The sequence below is a fragment of the Dendrobates tinctorius genome, unplaced genomic scaffold (assembly GCF_039654945.1).
Source record: "Dendrobates tinctorius isolate UK_male_01 unplaced genomic scaffold, ASM3965494v1 ptg000082l, whole genome shotgun sequence".
NCBI classification, from domain to species: Eukaryota; Metazoa; Chordata; class Amphibia; order Anura; family Dendrobatidae; genus Dendrobates; species Dendrobates tinctorius.
Window position 1 is genome coordinate 9112825 of NW_027361750.1, and position 18441 is coordinate 9131265.

The 18441-nt window shown below is 46.9% G+C and overlaps 1 protein-coding gene across 4 annotated transcripts in view; it reads right to left on the bottom strand.

Moving 5' to 3' along the window:
* The window catches only part of CSPP1 (centrosome and spindle pole associated protein 1), a 152143-nt gene that overhangs the window by 32259 nt on the left and 101443 nt on the right, over positions 1-18441 (bottom strand). For all 4 annotated transcript variants that reach the window (XM_073583880.1, XM_073583879.1, XM_073583881.1 and 1 more), the window contains one exon: positions 141-253. In XM_073583880.1, the coding sequence (XP_073439981.1) occupies positions 141-253 (113 nt within the window). The remainder of the gene's footprint in view (positions 1-140; positions 254-18441) is intronic.

The following is an 18441-nucleotide window of genomic DNA, read 5'->3' on the forward strand; positions in this document are numbered from 1 at the left end:
CCAAGGCAGGAGCACAATGTGCCCTCTCTATAACCAGAACCTACATACACAACAATAGTCAAGGATCACGTTCACTAAAATAGGAAACCTTTTACTGTTTGCTTGAGCAATGAATGTGCTATGATAACATTACTAGTTACCTGTTGGCGTAAGAAGTTCTTGTAGGTTTCTTGTTGATGCACCTGCTGTTCGGTGACTGGCTCAGAAAATACGTTGCCCCTTGCAAACTGAGAATTATTTGCAAAGGAAAACCCTGATAATAAATGAGAAAATAATAAGTGAAAATCACAGAGTCATCAGTAAAAATTAGAAAAAAACTATTACTATATCTACAAAGAAACTGCCTGGAAATTCATATCATTATGGAGTCAGTCACTCTGGGAGAATGGACTACGACATTTACATACAAAACGTATCTCTATATATAAAAATGAGAGTGTGTGTGTGTGTGTGTGTGTATATATCACCAACCAATCACGAAGGATCTTTCATTTCACCAGAGCTGTTCAAAGAAGCTGAGCTGTGATTGGTTGCTATGAGCAACAGTTTTCCTTGCAACCAATCACTAAGTATCTCTCATTTCACCAGAGCTGGTTAAAAGAATGGTTGCTATCAGCAATTTTTCCCACTTGACAACACCTCAGCAGACTCTGACAGGGTAGGAGAAAACAAGCATCCCCGGTAGCATAAGCGCCCAGCCATTGTCTGCCCCCCAAAAAGGATTAGAGAGCACATGACAGAAATGAATCCCCCCTCCCTGCCCATATACCCATCACGCATCCTCCTCCATCCCATAGGCCTATCTTCCCTCTTAAAGGAATCTCCAGTATGGAAGTTAGGGCAAATCCCTCATCACTCTGATACTGACTTCAGGCTTCTCTTAAAGGGTTCACTGGTATGGAAGTCAGGGCAAATCCATTCAGCGCTTTGGTTCTGACCCCAGGCCTCTCTTAAAGGGATCTCCGGTATGGAAGTTAGGGCCGTTCCACTCAGCGCTGTGGTTCTGACCCCAGGGTCTCTTAAAGGGATCATTGGTATGGAAGTTAGGGCAAATCCACTCTGTGCTTTGGTACTGACCCCAGGCCTCTCTTAACCCCTTCATGACCCAGCCTATTTTGACCTTAATGACCTGGCCATTTTTTGCAATTCTGACCAGTGTCCCTTTATGAGGTAATAACTCTGGAAAGCTTCAACTCATCCTAGCGATTCTGAGATTGTTTTATTGTGACATATTGGTCTTCATGTTAGTGGTAAATTTAGGTCGATAATTTTTGCCTTAATTTGTAAAAAAAAATCAGAAATTTGTTGAAAAGTTTGAAAATTTCGCAATTTTCAAATTTTGAATTTTTATTCTGTTAAACCAGAGAGTTATGTGACACAAAATAGTTACTAAATAACATTTCTCACATGCCTACTTTACATCAGCACAATTTTGGAAACAAAATTCTTTTTTTATTAGGAAGTTATAAGGGTTAAAAGTTGACCAGTGATTTCTCATTTTTACAACAAAATTTACAAAACCATTTTTTTTAGGGTCCACATCACATTTGAAGTCACTTTGAGGGGTCTATATGGCAGAAAATACCCAAAAGTGACACCATTCTAAAAACTGCACCCCTCAAGCTGATCAAAACTACATTCTAGAAGATTATTAACCCTTCGGGTGCTTCACAGGAACTAAAGCAACGTGGAAGGAAAAAATGGACATTTTAATTTTTCCAACAAAAATTTTCTTTTAGCATCATTTTTTTCATTTTCACATGGGCAACAGGATAAAATGGATCCTAAAATTTGTTGGGCAATTTCTCCTGAGTACACCGATACCTCATATGTGGTCATAAACCACTGTTTAGGCGCACGGCAGGGCTCAGAATGGAAGGAGTGCCATTTGACTTTTTGAATGGAAAATATGCTGGAATATTTAGCGGTTGCCATGTCGCGTTTGGAGAGCCCCTGTGTGCCTAAACATTGGAGCATCTGCATAAGTGACCCTATTTTGGAAACTAGACCCCCAAGGAACTTACCTAGATGCATAGTGATCACTTTGAACCCCCAGGTGCTTCATAAATTGAGCCGTAAAAAAAAAAAAAGTTCTTTTTTTTTTCACAAAAATTTTCTTTTAGCCTCAGTTTTTTCATTTTCACATGGGCAACAGCATAAAATGGATCCTAAAATTTGTTGGGCAATTTCTCCTGAGTACACCAATACCTCATATGTGGTCATAAACCACTGTTTGGGCACTGTTCGCTCCAATCGTTATCGGACACCATGTCGCTTTTGGAGAGCCCCTGTGTGCATAAACAGTGAAAACCCCCTACAAGTGACACCATTTTGGAAACTAGACCCCTTAAGGAACTTATCTAGATGTGTAGTGACCACTTTGAACCCCCAAGTGCTTCACAAAACTTTATAATGCAGAGCAGTGAAAATAAAAAATCATTTTTTTTCCTCAAAAATTATTTTTTTAGCACGCTATTTTTTATTTTCACATGGCTAACAGGAGAAATTGGACCACAAAAGTTGTTGTCCAGTTTCTCCTGAGTACGCTGGTAGCCCATATGTGGGGGGGGAACCACTGTTTGGGCACACGGCAGGGATCAGAAGGGAAGGAGCGCCATTTGACGTTTTGAATGGAAATTTAGCTCCAATCGTTAGCGGACACCATGTGGTGTTTGGAGAGCCCCTGTGTGCCTAAACTTTGGAGCTCCCCCACAAATGACCCCATTTTGGAAACTAGACCCCCTAAGGAACTTATCTAGATGGATAGTGAGCACTTTGAACCCCCAGGTGCTTCACAGAAGTTTATAAAGCAAAGCCGTGAAAATAAAAAATATTTTTTTTCCTAAAAAAACATGATTTTTGGTTGCTTACCGTAAAATCTGTTTCTCTGAGCCTTCACTGGGGGACACAGGAACCATGGGGTGTATGCTGCTGCCACTAGGAGGCTGACACTATGCAAATAAGTTAGCTCCTCCTCCGCAGTATACACCCCACCGACTGGCGCTCAATTACTCAGTTAGTGAGAAAGCAGTAGAAGTAATAGAATATAGAGTAAACCAACAATTCAACTAGAACTATATTACATAGAACAAAAGTGCAGAAGTTGAAAACATGGGAGGGTGCTGTGTCCCCCAATGAAGGCTCCGAGAAACAGATTTTACGGTAAGCAAGCAAAAATCCTGTTTTCTCTATCGCTTCATTGGGGGACACAGGAACCATGGGACGTCTCAAAGCAGTCCCTGGGGTGGGAAACAAAACTTCCATCAGGTCAGTGGACTCACCACCGCTGCCTGCAAGTTCCTTCTTCCTAGGCTGGCATCCGCCGAAGCGTAGGTGTGGACCTTGTAAAATTTTACAAAAGTGTGAACAGAGGACCAGGTTGCAGCTTTACAGAGCTGCATCACAGAAGCCCTGTGGTGCACCGCCCAGGATGTGCCCACTGCCCGAGCAGAGTGAGCCTTAATCCCAGAAGGGGGCACTCTGTTCTTTATCTGGTAAGCCTCTAAGATAGCCGATCTGATGCAGCGCGCAATAGTCGCCTTAGAGGCCGACAAGCCTTTTCGAGCCCCATCTGGGATGTCGAAAAGCGAGTGTCTTCCGGAACGCATCGGTTCTAGCCAAGTAGACCTTCACCGCCCTGACCAGGTCCAGTCTGTTCAAGGAGCGTTCCCGGGGATGAACTGGAGACGGGCAGAAAGAAGGTAGAATGATGTCTTCATTCAAGTGGAAAGCAGATACCACCTTGGGAGGGAAGGAAGGACGGTGGAGGCGGCAGAACAACTTTATCTTGGTGAATCACTAAAAAAGGAGGTTGACAAGAAAGAGCTGCCAACTCCGATACACGTCGGATGGAAGTAATGGCCACTAGAAAGGCCACTTCCAAGAGAGAAGAGATGGAGAAACCTCCTTGAGAGGCTCAAAGGGGGAACCTTGTAGAGCGCCGCTAAGGACTAAATTGAGATCCCAAGGATCCACTGGAGCCCGATACGGAGGAACTGCATGGGCCGCCCCTTGTAAAAAGGTCTTTACCTGCGGCCGAGAGGATAGCGTTTTCTGGAAAAGAATTGAAAGCGCCGAAACTTGCCCCTTTAGAGAACCAAGGGCCAGACCCCCGTCCAGGCCTACCTGGAGGAATGCTAGAATAGAAGGAAGCGAGAAAGACATTGGCGAAACGCGATTGGACTCACACCAACGAAAATATGCCTTCCATGTTCTATACTAACAACAGAAAAAAACGATCAAACGTCCAAATAGTCCTCCTTCACTATGTATCACTGATATAATCGAGTATTATTCTGTGGGTATACTTATATACATGTGATGTATTTCATGAGACATTTACACTTCCATGTTCTATAGTATATTTTGGAAGACGAAGGCTTCCTAGCCCGGATCATTGTGTGAACTACCCGATCTGAAAACCCTGACTTTTTCAGTACCGCGGTCTCAATAGCCATGCCGTCAAATTGAGCGACCGAGAATTGGGGTGATAAATCGGACCCTGAGAAAGCAGATCTGGTCTGTCTAGAAGCGTCCAAGGAGCGTCCCAGAGAAGGTTGACGATGTCCGCGAACCAAGACCTTCTGGGCCAATCCGGCGCGATGAGGATGACTGGTACCCCTTCTGCCTTGATCTTCAATAGCTTGGGAAGAAGAGGAAGAGGAGGGAACAGAGAGGGGAGCGCGAACTGTGACCAAGGAATGGTCAGAGCATTGGCGCCCACCGCGAGGGAATCGCGGGCCCTGGATACGAACCGTGGAACTTTCTTGTTCAGGCGGAACGCCATCAGATCCACGTCCGGAGTACCCCAACGAAGGCAAATCTGATGGAAGACTTCCTGATGCAAGGTCATTCCCCTGCTGCGAGGCCTTTGCGGCTGAGAAAATCGGCGGCCTCGTTTTCCACACCCGGAATGTGTACGGCGGATATCGCTGGAACTGACAATTCTGCCCAATGAAGTATCTTGGATACCTCGGCCAGCGTCGAGGAACTCCGAGTCCCTCCCTGGTGGTTGATATATGCCACCGCTGTGGCATTGTCCATCTGAATTCGGATTGGCAGACCTCTGAGCAGCTTGTCCCAATGAATCATGGACAGGAAAATAGCCCGTATCTCTAGGACATTGATCGGAAGAGACGCTTCCTGCCTTGACCAGCGGCCCTGTACTGTGAGATGGCGAAATACTGCGCCACAGCCCAGGAGACTGGCGTCTGTCGTCACCACTTGCCAATGTACCGGAAGGAACGATCGGCCCTGGGCAATAAGAGGAGATGTTAGCCACCAATTGAGGGACAGCTTGACCCGAAATGAGAGTCGAATTGGATGATCCAGTGAGGAGACAGACTTGTTCCACTGCGACAGAATGGCCCGCTGAAGCGGTCTTGAGTGGAATTGGGTGAAGTGAATCACCTCCGACGTTGCAACCATCCTCCCTAGAACTCTCATGGCTGATCGGAGGGAAATGATTCGGGGGCCCTGAAGCAAACGAACATCCCGCCGAAGAGTTACTCTCTTGTCGTTGGGAAGGAAGACCTTTGCCTGACGAGTGTCGAAAAGTATGCCTAGAAACACAAGGCATTGTGTTTCAACTAGGCAGGCCTTTTTTGTGTTGATGATCCACTCGAATCGAGCAAGAGTGTCGCAGACAATGGTCAGACTTTAGAAAGCCTGGGGCAAGGATGGAGCTTTGATGAGGATGTCGTCGAGGTACGGGAAGAGCACAAGACCTCTGATCCTTAAAATAGCCATCAACGCTGCCATGATCTTTGTAAAAACCCTGGGAGCGGTGGCGAGCCCGAACGGCAGGGCGACAAACTGAAAGTGATCCTGATGTATCATGAAACGCAGGAACTTTTGATGACCCAGGAAGACTGGGACATGTAGATAGGCGTCTTGAATGTCTATGGAGCACAGGAATTCTTGTGCCTCCATGGAAGCGATTACTGAACGAAGGGACTCCATCCTGAAATGTCGCAGACGGACCCTTTTGTTCAGTAGTTTTAAGTCCAGAATGGGCCGAACCGTGCCTCCTTTTTTCGGCACTACAAACAGGTTCGAATAGAAACCTGTGAATCGCTCTTTTTCTGGTACTGGAACAATGACTCCCGACTTGAGAAGAGAGTTGATGGCTGTAAAGAAATCCGGCACCAAGGCGGGGTCTTTCGGGGGTCGGGATTCGAAGAATCGATCCAGAGGACGAGAAACAAATTCTATTTTGTATCCTGAAGATTCAACTTCCCTGACCCAAGCGTCTTCCACCGAGGCAAGCCAGAGGTCCCTGAAGGCAAGAAGACGGCCGCCCACCTGGGAGTATGCTCCGGTGTTCTGTTTCCAGTCATGCGGAGGAAGATCTTCCAGGTCTAGCTCTGGTAGATCTACCCTGGGAAGAATGAGATCGCCAGGAAGGAGTGGGCCTAAAGAAGACAGTTATGATTGAGTCACCGAGGAGGCAAAAACAAAAATGCAAGCTCATCCCAGAAAATCAGAGAGGTTGGAAACTAGCGGATTGCAGACTCCTAATCCTATCACACAACTAGCAGTAGCCGTGGAGTGTTCCTACGGTGATCCTAGACACCTCGTCACAACCGGAGATCTAAATAAGCCTAAAGAGAGAAAAGTGAAAAACTGACTGCCGCAGAGCAGACCCCAAAGCAATAGGCAGCCCCCAACAAATAATGACGGTGAAGCAAGATGAAAACACTAACACAGATAGAAAGATAGGATGAGCAAACGATGGGGCCCAAGCTAACTAAAAAGGACAGGACAGAAAAGCTGCTGTCTGCAATCCGAGAAAACCCTGCTAAAAATATTACCAACACAACTGATAAGCAAAAAGGACCCTGAAGTCACTAGACTTCAAACCCTATATCAGCACTCAGAATATTCTGAAAGCAGAGCAAAAGAGAACACTGATCAAGGAATAAGAATCCAGCACACCCCCAGCCGGGGATGGCTGACTCCAAAACAAGGTAAACAAAACCAAAACTAATAAGTTCAATGGCAGAGCAAAAACTTATCTTTGGGAAGCAGGAATCAGACTGGTCTCAAAGAATCCAGCAGAGAAATCACCAGCCACTCAGAAGGGCGTCGGTTGCCTTATATCCAGTCGGAAGTTACTGTTACCCAGTCACAATCCACCTGATCAGGTGGTTTGGTCTCTTTCATCCAAATCAGCCTCACTACCTTCCTTCACCAGAAGAGGGAGATCCTCAGACACAAAAGGTGAATGAACAGATGAGCTCACAACAGTACCTCCCCCTTGAGGAGGGGTCACCGAACCCTCATCCAAGCCACCAGGCCGATCAGGATGAGCCCGATGAAAAGCATGCACCAATCTTTCGGCATGAATATCAGAGGCAGAGACCCAGGAATTATCCTCCTGACCATAACCCTTCCACTTAACCAAATACTGGAGTCTCTGTCTAGCCAGATGGGAATCCAGTATCTTCTCTACCTCATATTCCATGTTACCTTCAACCAACACAGGGTCAGCAGGTGCCGCCATTGGAACCACTGGTTCAACAAACCTCTTCAACAAGGACTTATGAAACACATTATGAATCTTAAGTGACAGGAAGAGCCAACCGAAAAGAGACCGGATTAATAATCTCCAAACTCTTGTAAGGTCCAATAAATCTAGGTTTAAACTTTGGAGAAGCCAACCTTCATAGAGATATTCTTTGATGACAACCAGACCATATCACCCACCTTAAACCGGGGACCAATGGTCCTATGCCGGTTAGAAAACCACTGGGCCTTTTCCTGGGAAAGAGACAACTTATCCACCACTTGGTCCCAAATCTGCTGCATTCTTTCCACCACAGTGTCAACCCCTGGACAGGCAGAAGACTCCACCTGCCCTGAAGAAAATCGAGGATGAAACCCAAAGTTACAGAAAAAGGGTGATATCAAAGTGACAGAACTAGCTCTATTATTTAAAGCAAATTCGGCCAAGGGTAAAAATGAGACCCAATCATCCTGATCAGCAGATATAAAACATCTCAAATAAGCCTCCAAAGTCTGGTTTGTTCTCTCCGTCTGCCCATTGGTCTGATGGTGAAATGCAGAGAAGGACAACTGAATTCCCAACTTGGAACAAAAGGTCCTCCAGAATCTAGAGACAAACTGAACTCCTCTATCCGATACAATGTTCTCAGGAATCCCGTGCAAGCGAACCACCTGTTGCAAAATCAAGGGCACCAACTCTGAAAGTCAGGCAGATCAGAAATAAAATCCATTGAAATGTGGGTCCATGGCCTCCTGGGCACCGGCAAGGGCATCAACAACCCACTAGAACGAGAACAAGGCTTAGATCGGGAGCAAGTCCCACAGGACTGCACAAATTTTCTGACATCACGAGACAAGGCAGGCCACCAAAAAGACCGACTCACCAAATCTCTAGTACCAAAAATACCTGGACGAAGAGCCAACGCGGAGCAATGAACCTCAGACATCACTTTCCTCCTCTACTGGTCAGGAACATACAACCTACCACTGGGACAACGCTCAGGCTTATCCTCTTGAAACTTCTCCAGAGCACGTCTCAAATCGGGCGAGATGGCAGAAAGAACCACCCCCTCACCTAAGATGGTAGCAGGCTTGGTCACAATAGGAGAATCAGCCAAAAAACTCCTAGAGAGGGCATCAGCCTTAACGTTCTTAGTGCCCGGAAGAAAGGAGACCACAATCAAAACGCGTGAAAAACAAGGCCCACCTGGCCTGTCTCGGATTCACGTGTTTAGCCGACTCAAGGTAGATCAAATTCTTGCGGTCAGTGAGGACCACAACTTGATGTCTAGCTCCCTCCAACCAATGTCTCCACTCCTCAAATGCCCACTTCATGGCCAACAGTTCTCGATTCCCCACATCATAGTTGCGTTCCGAAGGAGAGAACTTTCAGGAAAAGAAGGCACAGGGGTTCATTTTAGATGTTACAGGATCCTTTTGGGACAAAACAGCTCCTGCACCAGTCTCTGAAGCATCCACCTCCACCTGAAATGGAAGTGAGACATCGGGTTGTCGCAAAACCGGAGAAGTGAACCTCCGCTTCAGCTCCTGAAAAGAAGAAACAGCCCCTGGAGACCAATTCAGCAAATCAGCGCCCTTCTTAGTCAAATCAGTCAATGGTTTGGCAATAACAGAAAAATTGGCTATAAACTTACGATAAAAATTAGCAAACCCAAAAAACTTCTGGAGAGCCTTCAAAGAAGTGGGCTGAACCCAATCATAAATGGCCTTTACCTTGGCCGGGTCTATTTCAATAGTTGACGGAGACAAAATAAATCCCACAAAGGAAATCCTCTGTACACCAAAAAGACATTTCGATCCCTTAACATACAGGGAGTTTTCCCTCAAAATCCGGAACACAGTCCGAACATGTTCCACATGAGAGTCCCAATCCCTGGAAAAGATCAAAATATCATCCAAATAGATGATCAGAAACTTATCCACAAATTCCCGGAAAATATCATTCATGAAGCACTGGAAGACAGAAGGGGCGTTAGTGAGCCCAAAAGGCATCACCAGGTACTCAAAATGTCCCTCCGGAGTATTAAACGCTGTCTTCCATTCATCCCCATGCTTAATGCGAATAAGATTATACGCCCCCCTGAGGTCAAGCTTGGTAAACCAGCAAGCACCTTCAACTCTAGAAAATAGGTCAGAAATCAGGGGTAACGGATACTGATATTTAACAGTAATTTTGTTAAGGGAGCGATAGTCAATACAGGGCCTTAATGAACCATCCTTCTTGGCCACAAAAAAAAAACAGCACCCAAGGGTGAAGAGGATGGTCTAATATGACCCTTCTCCAATGACTCCTTAATATAAGAACGCATAGCCTCATGTTCGGGTACAGATAAATTAAAAAGTCGACCCTTGGGAAATTTACACCCCGGACTCAGCTCAATTGCACAGTGATAACTCCTATGAGGAGGCAAAGACGCAGACTTACTCTCACTAAACACATCATAAAAATCAGCCAAATAGTCAGGAACCTCATGCGACTGGGGAGAGGTGGAGAAAACAGGAGTGTCAATAAGAGCACACTGACAACCCCAACTCACCACAGACACAGATTTCCAATCCAAAACTGGATTATGGATTTGCAATCAGGGGAACCCCAGAACGATGGTATCATGCAAATTATGCAACACCAAAAATCTGCAATTTTCTTGATGGTCTGGGGCGACCCGCATTACCACCTGGGTCCAAAACTGAGGTTTATTCTTCGCCAACGGAGTAGCATCAATCCCCCTCAAAGGAATAGGCGTCCGCAGGGGTGTCATAGCGAAACCACAACGTTTAGCAAAATCCAAATCCATTAGGTTCAAGGCCGCTCCTGAATCCACAAAGGCTTTAGCGGAAAATGTGGACAGGGAGCAGATAAGAGTAATTGCCAGAAGAAACTTAGATTGTACACCACCTACAGCAAATGTGTGTTCAAAACGTTTCTCTCGTTTAGGGCAGACAGAAATAATATGAGAGGCATCTCCACAGAAAAAACACAGCTTATTACGCCTTCTGAACTCCTGAAGTTGCGCCCTAGACAAAACTCTATCACATTGCATAGGTTCAGACATTTGTTCAACAGGTGGCAGCATTTCCCGTGTAATTTTACGTTCACGTAAACGCCGATCAACCTGAATGGCTAATGACATAGAATCTTCAAGACCAGAGGGAACAGGAAATCCCACCATAGTATCCTTTTACATTTTCTGACAAACCCTTCCGAAAGAGAGCTGCCAAGGCACCATCATTCCAAGTGGTAAGGACCGCTCACTTTCGGAATTTTTGACAGTACAGTTCTGCAGAATCTTGACCCTGGCTCAATGCCAACAGGGTCTTTTCAGCTTGATCAATCGCATTAGGTTCATCATACAACAACCCCAAGGCCTGAAAAAATGCGTCCACATTTGTTAGAATAGGATCATCTGGTACTAAAGAAAACGCCCAATCCTGGGGATCGCCGTGCAGCAAGGAGATGACAATTTTAACCTGCTGGGCAGAGTTCCCCGATGAGTTAGGCTTCAAGGCAAGAAATAATTTACAATTATTCTTAAAATTCAAAAATTTAGACCGATCCCCAAAAAAAACATCAGGAGTGGGGATTTTTGGTTCAGCAGTGTGTGAATGAGCAAGATAGGTGGAAATTCCTCGCACTTCAGCAGCAAGCTGCTCCATACGATCAGACAATTGCTTAAACTCCATCAGAAAAAGAAATATTCCTCCTACGGCCTCAGAGAAAAGGAGGAAAAAATACACACACAAAAAAAAAAAAATTGACACTTTTTTTTTCTTTTTTCACAATTCTTTCCTGCTATTGAGTACCCTAGAATCTGCGGTATGGCTGGTGATTCTGTTATGATTGAGTCACCGAGGAGGAAAAAACAAAAATGCAAGCTCAGCCCAGAAAATCAGAGAGGTTGGAAACTAGCGGATTGCAGACCCCTAATCCTATCACACAACTAGCAGTAGCCGTGGAGTGTTTCTACGGTGATCCTAGACACCTCGTCACAGCCGGAGATCTAAATAAGCCTAAAGAGAAAAAAGGGAAAACTGACTGCCCCAGAGCAGACCCCAAAGCAATAGGCAGCCCCCAACATACACTCACTGGCCACTTTATTAGGTACACCATGCTAGTAAGGGGTTGGACCCCCTTTTGCCTTCAGAACTGCCTCAATTCTTCGTGGCAGAGATTCAACAAGGTGCTGGAAGCATTCCTCAGAGATTTTGGACCATATTGACATGATGGCATCACACAGTTGGCGCAGATTTGTCGGCTGCACATCCCTGATGCGAATCTCCCGTTCCACCACATCCCAAAGATGCTCTATTGGATTGAGATCTGGTGACTGAGGAGGCCATTTGAGTACAGTAAACTCATTGTCATGTTCAAGAAACCAATCTGAGATGATTCGAGCTTTATGACATGGCGCATTATCCTGCTGAAAGTAGCCATCAGATGTTGGGTACATTGTGGTCATAAAGGGATGGACATGGTCAGCAACAATACTCAGGTAGGCTGTGGCGTTGCAACGATGCTCAATTGGTACCAAGGGGCCCAAAGAGTGCCCAGAAAAAATTCCCCACACCATGACACCACCACCACCAGCCTGAACCGTTGATACAAGGCAGGATGGATCCATGCTTTCATGTTGTTTACGCCAAATTCTGACCCTACCATCCGAATGTCGCAGCAGAAATCGAGACTCATCAGACCAGGCAACGTTTTTCCAATCTTCTACTGTCCAATTTCGATGAGCTTGTGCAAATTGTAGCCTCAGTTTCCTGTTCTTAGCTGAGAGGAGTGGTACCCAGTGTGGTCTTCTGCTGCTGTAGCCCATCTGCCTCAAAGTTCGACGCACTGTGCGTTCAGAGATGCTCTTCTGCCTACCTTGGTTGTAACGGGTGGCAATTTGAGTCACTGTTGCCTTTCTATCAGCTCGAACCAGTCTGCCCATTCTCCTCTGACCTCTGGCATCAACATGGCATTTCCGGCCACAGAAATGCCGCTCACTGGATTTTTTTTCTTTTTCGGACCATTCTCTGTAAACCCTAGAGATGGTTGTGCGTGAAAATCCCAGTAGATCAGCAGTTTCTGAAATACTCAGACCAGCCCTTCTGGCACCAACAATCATGCCACGTTCAAAGGCACTCAAATCACCTTTCTTCCCCATACTGATGCTCGGTTTGAACTGCAGGAGATTGTCTTGACCATGTCTACATGCCTAAATGCACTGAGTTGCCGCCATGTGATTGGCTGATTAGAAATTAAGTCTTAACACACAGTTGGACAGGTGTACCTAATAAAGTGGCCAGTGAGTGTATAATGACGGTGAAGCAAGATGAAAACACTAACACAGATAGAAAGATAGGATGAGCAAACGATGGGGCCCAAGCTAACTAAAAAGGACAGGACAGAAAAGCTGCTATCTGCAATCCGAGAAAACCCTGCTAAAAATATTACCAACACAACTGATAAGCAAAAAGGACCCTGAAGTCACTAGACTTCAAACCCTATATCAGCACTCAGAATATTCTGAAAGCAGAGCAAAAGAGAACACTGATCAAGGAATAAGAATCCAGCACACCCCCAGCCGGGGATGGCTGACTCCAAAACAAGGTAAACAAAACCAAAACTAATAAGTTCAATTGCAGAGCAAAAACTTATCTTTGGGAAGCAGGAATCAGACTGGTCTCAAAGAATGCAGCAGAGAAATCACCAGCCACTCAGAAGGGCGTCGGTTGCCTTATATCCAGTCGGAAGTTACTGTTACCCAGTCACAATCCACCTGATCAGGTGTTTGGTTTCTTTCATCCAAATCAGCCTCACTACCTTCCTTCACCAGAAGAGGGAGATCCTTGGACACAAAAGGTGAATGAACAGATGAGCTCACAACAGGAGACTCTTTTTCTATCTTGGCGCGGTTGAGGCCTCTGCTGGTGGGAAGACGTATCTGCTGTCGTGAAGCGACGAAAAGACCGAATGGGTCGATACTGACATTTCAGAGGAGGCCAACAAGATTTTGACTGGGGAAGAAGGGAGCTTGTGCCCCCAGTGGCATCCTTAATGATCTGGTATAGCCTATCGCCGAAAAGACGCGATCCCTGAAACAGTAAACGGGTGAGGAACGACTTTTTTGACGATAAGTCCGCTTGCCAAGCCTTAAGCCAAACTGTGCATCTAATAGCCACCAAGTTGCTTGATGCCTGAGCTGCGCATGATGCGGCATCCAGGGAGGCCGAGACCAAATATTCGCCTGCATGTGAATTTGGTCAGTGAGATCTGCCAGCTGCTCTGGCTGGTCTCCGGCCATAATGCCTTGGCGGAGGTCCTTAGCCCATTTCGCTATGGCCTTAGAAGCCCAAGTAGAAACGAAGGCCGGGCTTAGAACAGAAGACGCCGCTTCGAAGGCTGACTTAGCAAAAGATTCTATGACTCTGTCATTAGTGTCTCCTAGAGATGCTCCCCCAGAAATCGGAAGGACCGTGCTGTTAGATAGTCTTGAAACTGGAGGGTCCACGGCCGGTGAAGTTGACCAGTCTGCAATGAGTTCCGGCGAAAAAGGATATAACACCCCAAGGCGTTTTCCTCTTTGAAAACGCCTGGTCGCATTTTCTCTCTCTCTGGAAAGAATTTTCTGGAACTCCGAATGATGAGCGAAGACCTTGGAAGGTTGTTTCGACCGTCTGAAAGAAACCTCCTGGTCCGCGGGTTCCGCAGGAGAATCTTTGATATTGAAGAACTGGTTAATCGCTGCAATGAGGTTCTGAACCATATCCCTCATATCAGCGATTTGGTCCAAGTCCAGCTCCAAAACATCCTCGGAGGGTCCATCCGAAAAAGTCTCGCCTGGCTCAGGGGAGGAAGATCTTGATAAGGGAGGCTGTTTGGACCGACTATGGGGCGATGCGGAATGGGAAGAGGAACAGGACCGGTGCTCCCGTCTGCCTCTTTTGCGGCTAATATTAACAGGCTCGACCGGAGCATCCTGTGACCTGCTGGGTCCTGCAGAAGCCTGGGACACCTTGGTGAGCTCCGCCACAGATTGAGACAGAGAGGAAACCCACCCTGGAATAGGGGCCTCAATTTCACTCGGGACAACCGGGGGCTGCTGGGCGGTGGGTTCAGTGGGCTTGCTGCAGTCCTGACAGAAGGGAGAGGACTGACCTGATGGAAACTTGTGTTTGCAAGAAGAACATGCAAAATGACTGACTACCACAGAGGAAGAAGCAGAGCGAATTGGTTTAGAATTCGACATTATGAGCTAACCCACTAACAGTGCCAGACGGTTAGGAGACGGAGAGCTGAGGAGGGTGTCAGTCTGCAGCGCAGAGCTACTCACGGAACCTGTGTACACAGCACGCTGAAGCGAAGACAAGCAGCTGACAGGCTGAGTAAAAGCTGTGAGGTAAAAAGCGCGCTCCTGAAAGCTGTGGGCGGGAATCAGCTAACAAGAGGGGGGCGGAGCTAACCGCTCTGTCAGGGACATAAGAAAACTCCATTCACTCCTATAGGACGACTGGGAGGAGTGGGCGGGCACATGCGACGCCTCTAGCCCTCAGTGAAGCGGTGGGCGAGACTGTTCCACAGAAGAAAAAAGCCCGCCAGAAATTGGGGACGTGGTCTCGCCTCAGAACTAGGCCTGAACTGAAGCCGGGGCCTAAATTAGAAACGGCGGCCGCCAGAGGGCGGGGGGGGGCCATAAAGGGAACCGCAGCTCTGCGGCGCTGGCGCTGAGAACGCTAAACACAGGCAATGCCGCCTAAGGAAGCTTGCCCATTCACCACCGCCCAGGAGGAATACTATCATGGGAAGGAGAGAGGGGTTCAGCCTGCTGATACTTACCTCCTGCAGTCCTGACTTACCCCATTTCCAGTTGCAGACCGTGTCTCCATCCACCGACAGGCTCTGGTAGGCGAGTGGGTGAGAGACAGAAGGCGAACACACATACGTGTTCCTGGCCGGTAGACATATCAGGATACGGGGTGGCAGTACACGCCATACTCATAGTCTCTTTGTGGGAATACAGATGTGACTATTCACTCTGTATCCCTCCGGAACCTGCAAAGAAACGACGATGTGGGGGTGGAACCACTGTATGGGCACACATCGGGGCTCGGAAGGGAAGTAGTGACGTTTTGAAATGCTGACTTTGATGGAACGGTCTGCGGGTGTCATGTTGCGTTTGCAGAGCCCCTGATGTGCCTAAACAGTAGAAACCCCCCACATGTGACCTCATTTTGGAAACTAGACCCCCCAAGGAACTTATCTAGATGTGTGGTGAGCACCTTGAACCCCCAAAGTGCTTCACAGAAGTTTATAACGCAGAGCCGTGAAAATAAAAAAATAACTTTTTTTCCTCAAAAAATGATTTTTTAGCTCACAGTTTCTTATTTTCACAAGGGTAACAGGAGAAATTGGACCCCAAAAGTTGTTGTCCAGTTTGTCCTGAGTACGCTGGTACCCCATATGTGGGGGGGAACCAATGTTTAGGCAAACGTCAGGGCTCGGAATGGAAGTAGTGAGGTTTTGAAATGCAGACTTTGATGGAATGGTCTGCGGTCGTCGTTACGTTTGCAAACCCCGCACAAGTGACCCCATTTTGGAAACTAGACCTTCCAAGGAACTTATCTAGATGTCTGGTGAGCACTTTGAACCCCCAAGTGCGTCACAGAAGTTTATAACGTAGATACGTGAAAATTTTTTCCACAAAAATAATTTTTTAGCCCCCAATTTTTTATTTTCCCAAGGGTAACAGGAGAAATTAGTCCCCGAAAGTTGTTGTGCAATTTTTCCTGACTACGCTGATACCCCATATGTTGGGGTAAACCACTGTTTGGGCACATGTCGGGGATTGGAATGGAGGGAGCACCGTTTGACTTTTTGAACGCAAAATTGGCGGGAATCAATGGTGGCACCATGTCGCGTTTGGAAACCCCCTGATGTGCCTAAACAGTGGAAACCCCTCAATTCTATCTCCAACCCTAACCCCAACACACCCGTAACCACAACCCTAACCCCAAACACATCCCTAACCCTAATCCCAACCCTAACCCCAAAACACCCCTAACCCTAATCTTAACCTTAAACCCAACCCTAACCCTAATTGCAACCCTAATTCCACCCTATCCCTAACCCTAATTGCAACCCTAAGCCTAACCCAAATTCCACCCTAACCCTAATTCCCAACCCCAACTCTAATTCCAACCCTAACCCTAATTCTAACCCTAACCTGTTGTGAGTTCATTTTTTGGTCTACCAGTTGTGAGTTCTCCTTCCAGGCTCCCTCTGGTGGTAACAGGAGGTAGTGAGGCTGATTTAATCAGTAGAGATCTGCCACCTGATAATGAGGATGACTACTGGACCTCAGGAATCTCAGATTGGATTTAAGACAGCCGACGCCCTACTCTGGTGCTGGTGATTCCTTCTGCTTGTCAGGTCTTGGTTCTCAGCTCTGTTCCAGTCAGCTCAAGCTAAGTTTTTCTGCTAATGTTCACACTTGATTTTGTTGTTCTATTCAGTTTTTTGTGTGGTCAGCCAGCCCCGGCTGGGGCTGTGCTGAATTTCCACTCTTATTTATCTGTATTTGCCAATTTGCTTTTTGTCCCTTATTAGATTGGCCTCTTTTTGCTCTGTCTCAGAATATTTCAGAGTGCTGATATAGTGGGGGAAGTCTAGTGACTTAAGGGTTAATTTTGTTATCAGAAGTGTTGAACATTATTTTGTAGGGTTTTGGGCAGATTGCAGACACTGTCTTTCCTTTCTTTTCTAGTTAGTTTGGGCCCCATCGTTTGCTCAGCCTATTTTCCTGCCTGTGTTTGTGTTTTCATCTTGTTTCACCATCAATACATGTGTGGGGGCTGTCTATTCCTTTGGGGTCTGCACTGGGGCAGTTAGCTTTCCCCTTTTCTTGCTTTAGGCTTATTTAGTCCTCCAGCCGTGACTAGGCGTCTAGGTTCATCGTAGGTACGGTCCACGGCTGCTGCTGCTGCTAGTTGTGTGGTTAGGATCAGGGATCTACAATCTGCATAGTTACCAACCTCTCTGGTTTTTCTGGGGCTTAGCTTGTTTAGGTTTTTTCCTCCTTGGTGACCCATTCATAACACTAACCCGAATGGAAAAATAAAAATATTTTCTTTATTTTATTAGTTGTGCCTACCTATGGGGGTGATAAACGGGGGGGTTATTTACTTTTTATTTTAATTTTGATCACTGTGAGAGTGATCAAAATGAATGAATGGAATCTGCAGATGCAGATTCGAGCGGGCGCACTTGCGCATGCGCCCGCCACTTTCCAAGATGGCGGCGCCCATGATCCGGGACCGCGGGACACCAGGAGCAACAGCGGAACTCAGAAGGTACTGGGGGGGTGAGGGAGGATCGGAAGCTGGTGGGGAGCGGAGGGAAGGGGAGGGGGAGCAGATGATGACAGCGGCGGCAGATCGCTGCTGTCATTCAGTGGCGGGGGGGCCGGATCGGTGTCTCCAGCCATGTCCGATGATACTGCAGCATCGGCCATGGCTGGTTTGTAATATTTCATCAAATTTCACTGATGAAATATTACTATCGCTCTGATTGGCGGTTTCACTTAACAGCCGATCAGAGCGATCGTGGCCACGTGGGGGCGAAGCCACACCCCCTGTGAAGTACAAAGCCCCCCGTATCTGCGGGTCGGGTGACCTTTCATTGACCCTGGTCACCCGACCCGCAGGGGGCCTTTGAAGTCACGACACAGCACATGCGTCATGGGTCGGATTGGCACCAACTTTCATGACGCATACGCTGTGACAGGTCGGGAAGGGGTTAAAGGGATCCCCGGTATGGAAGTCGGGGCAATTGCCTTCAAATGCTCTGGTACAGACCCCAGACCTCTCTTAGTATGGAAGTTAGGGCAAATCCCTCAGCGATCTGATTCTGACCCCAGGGTTCCATTAAAG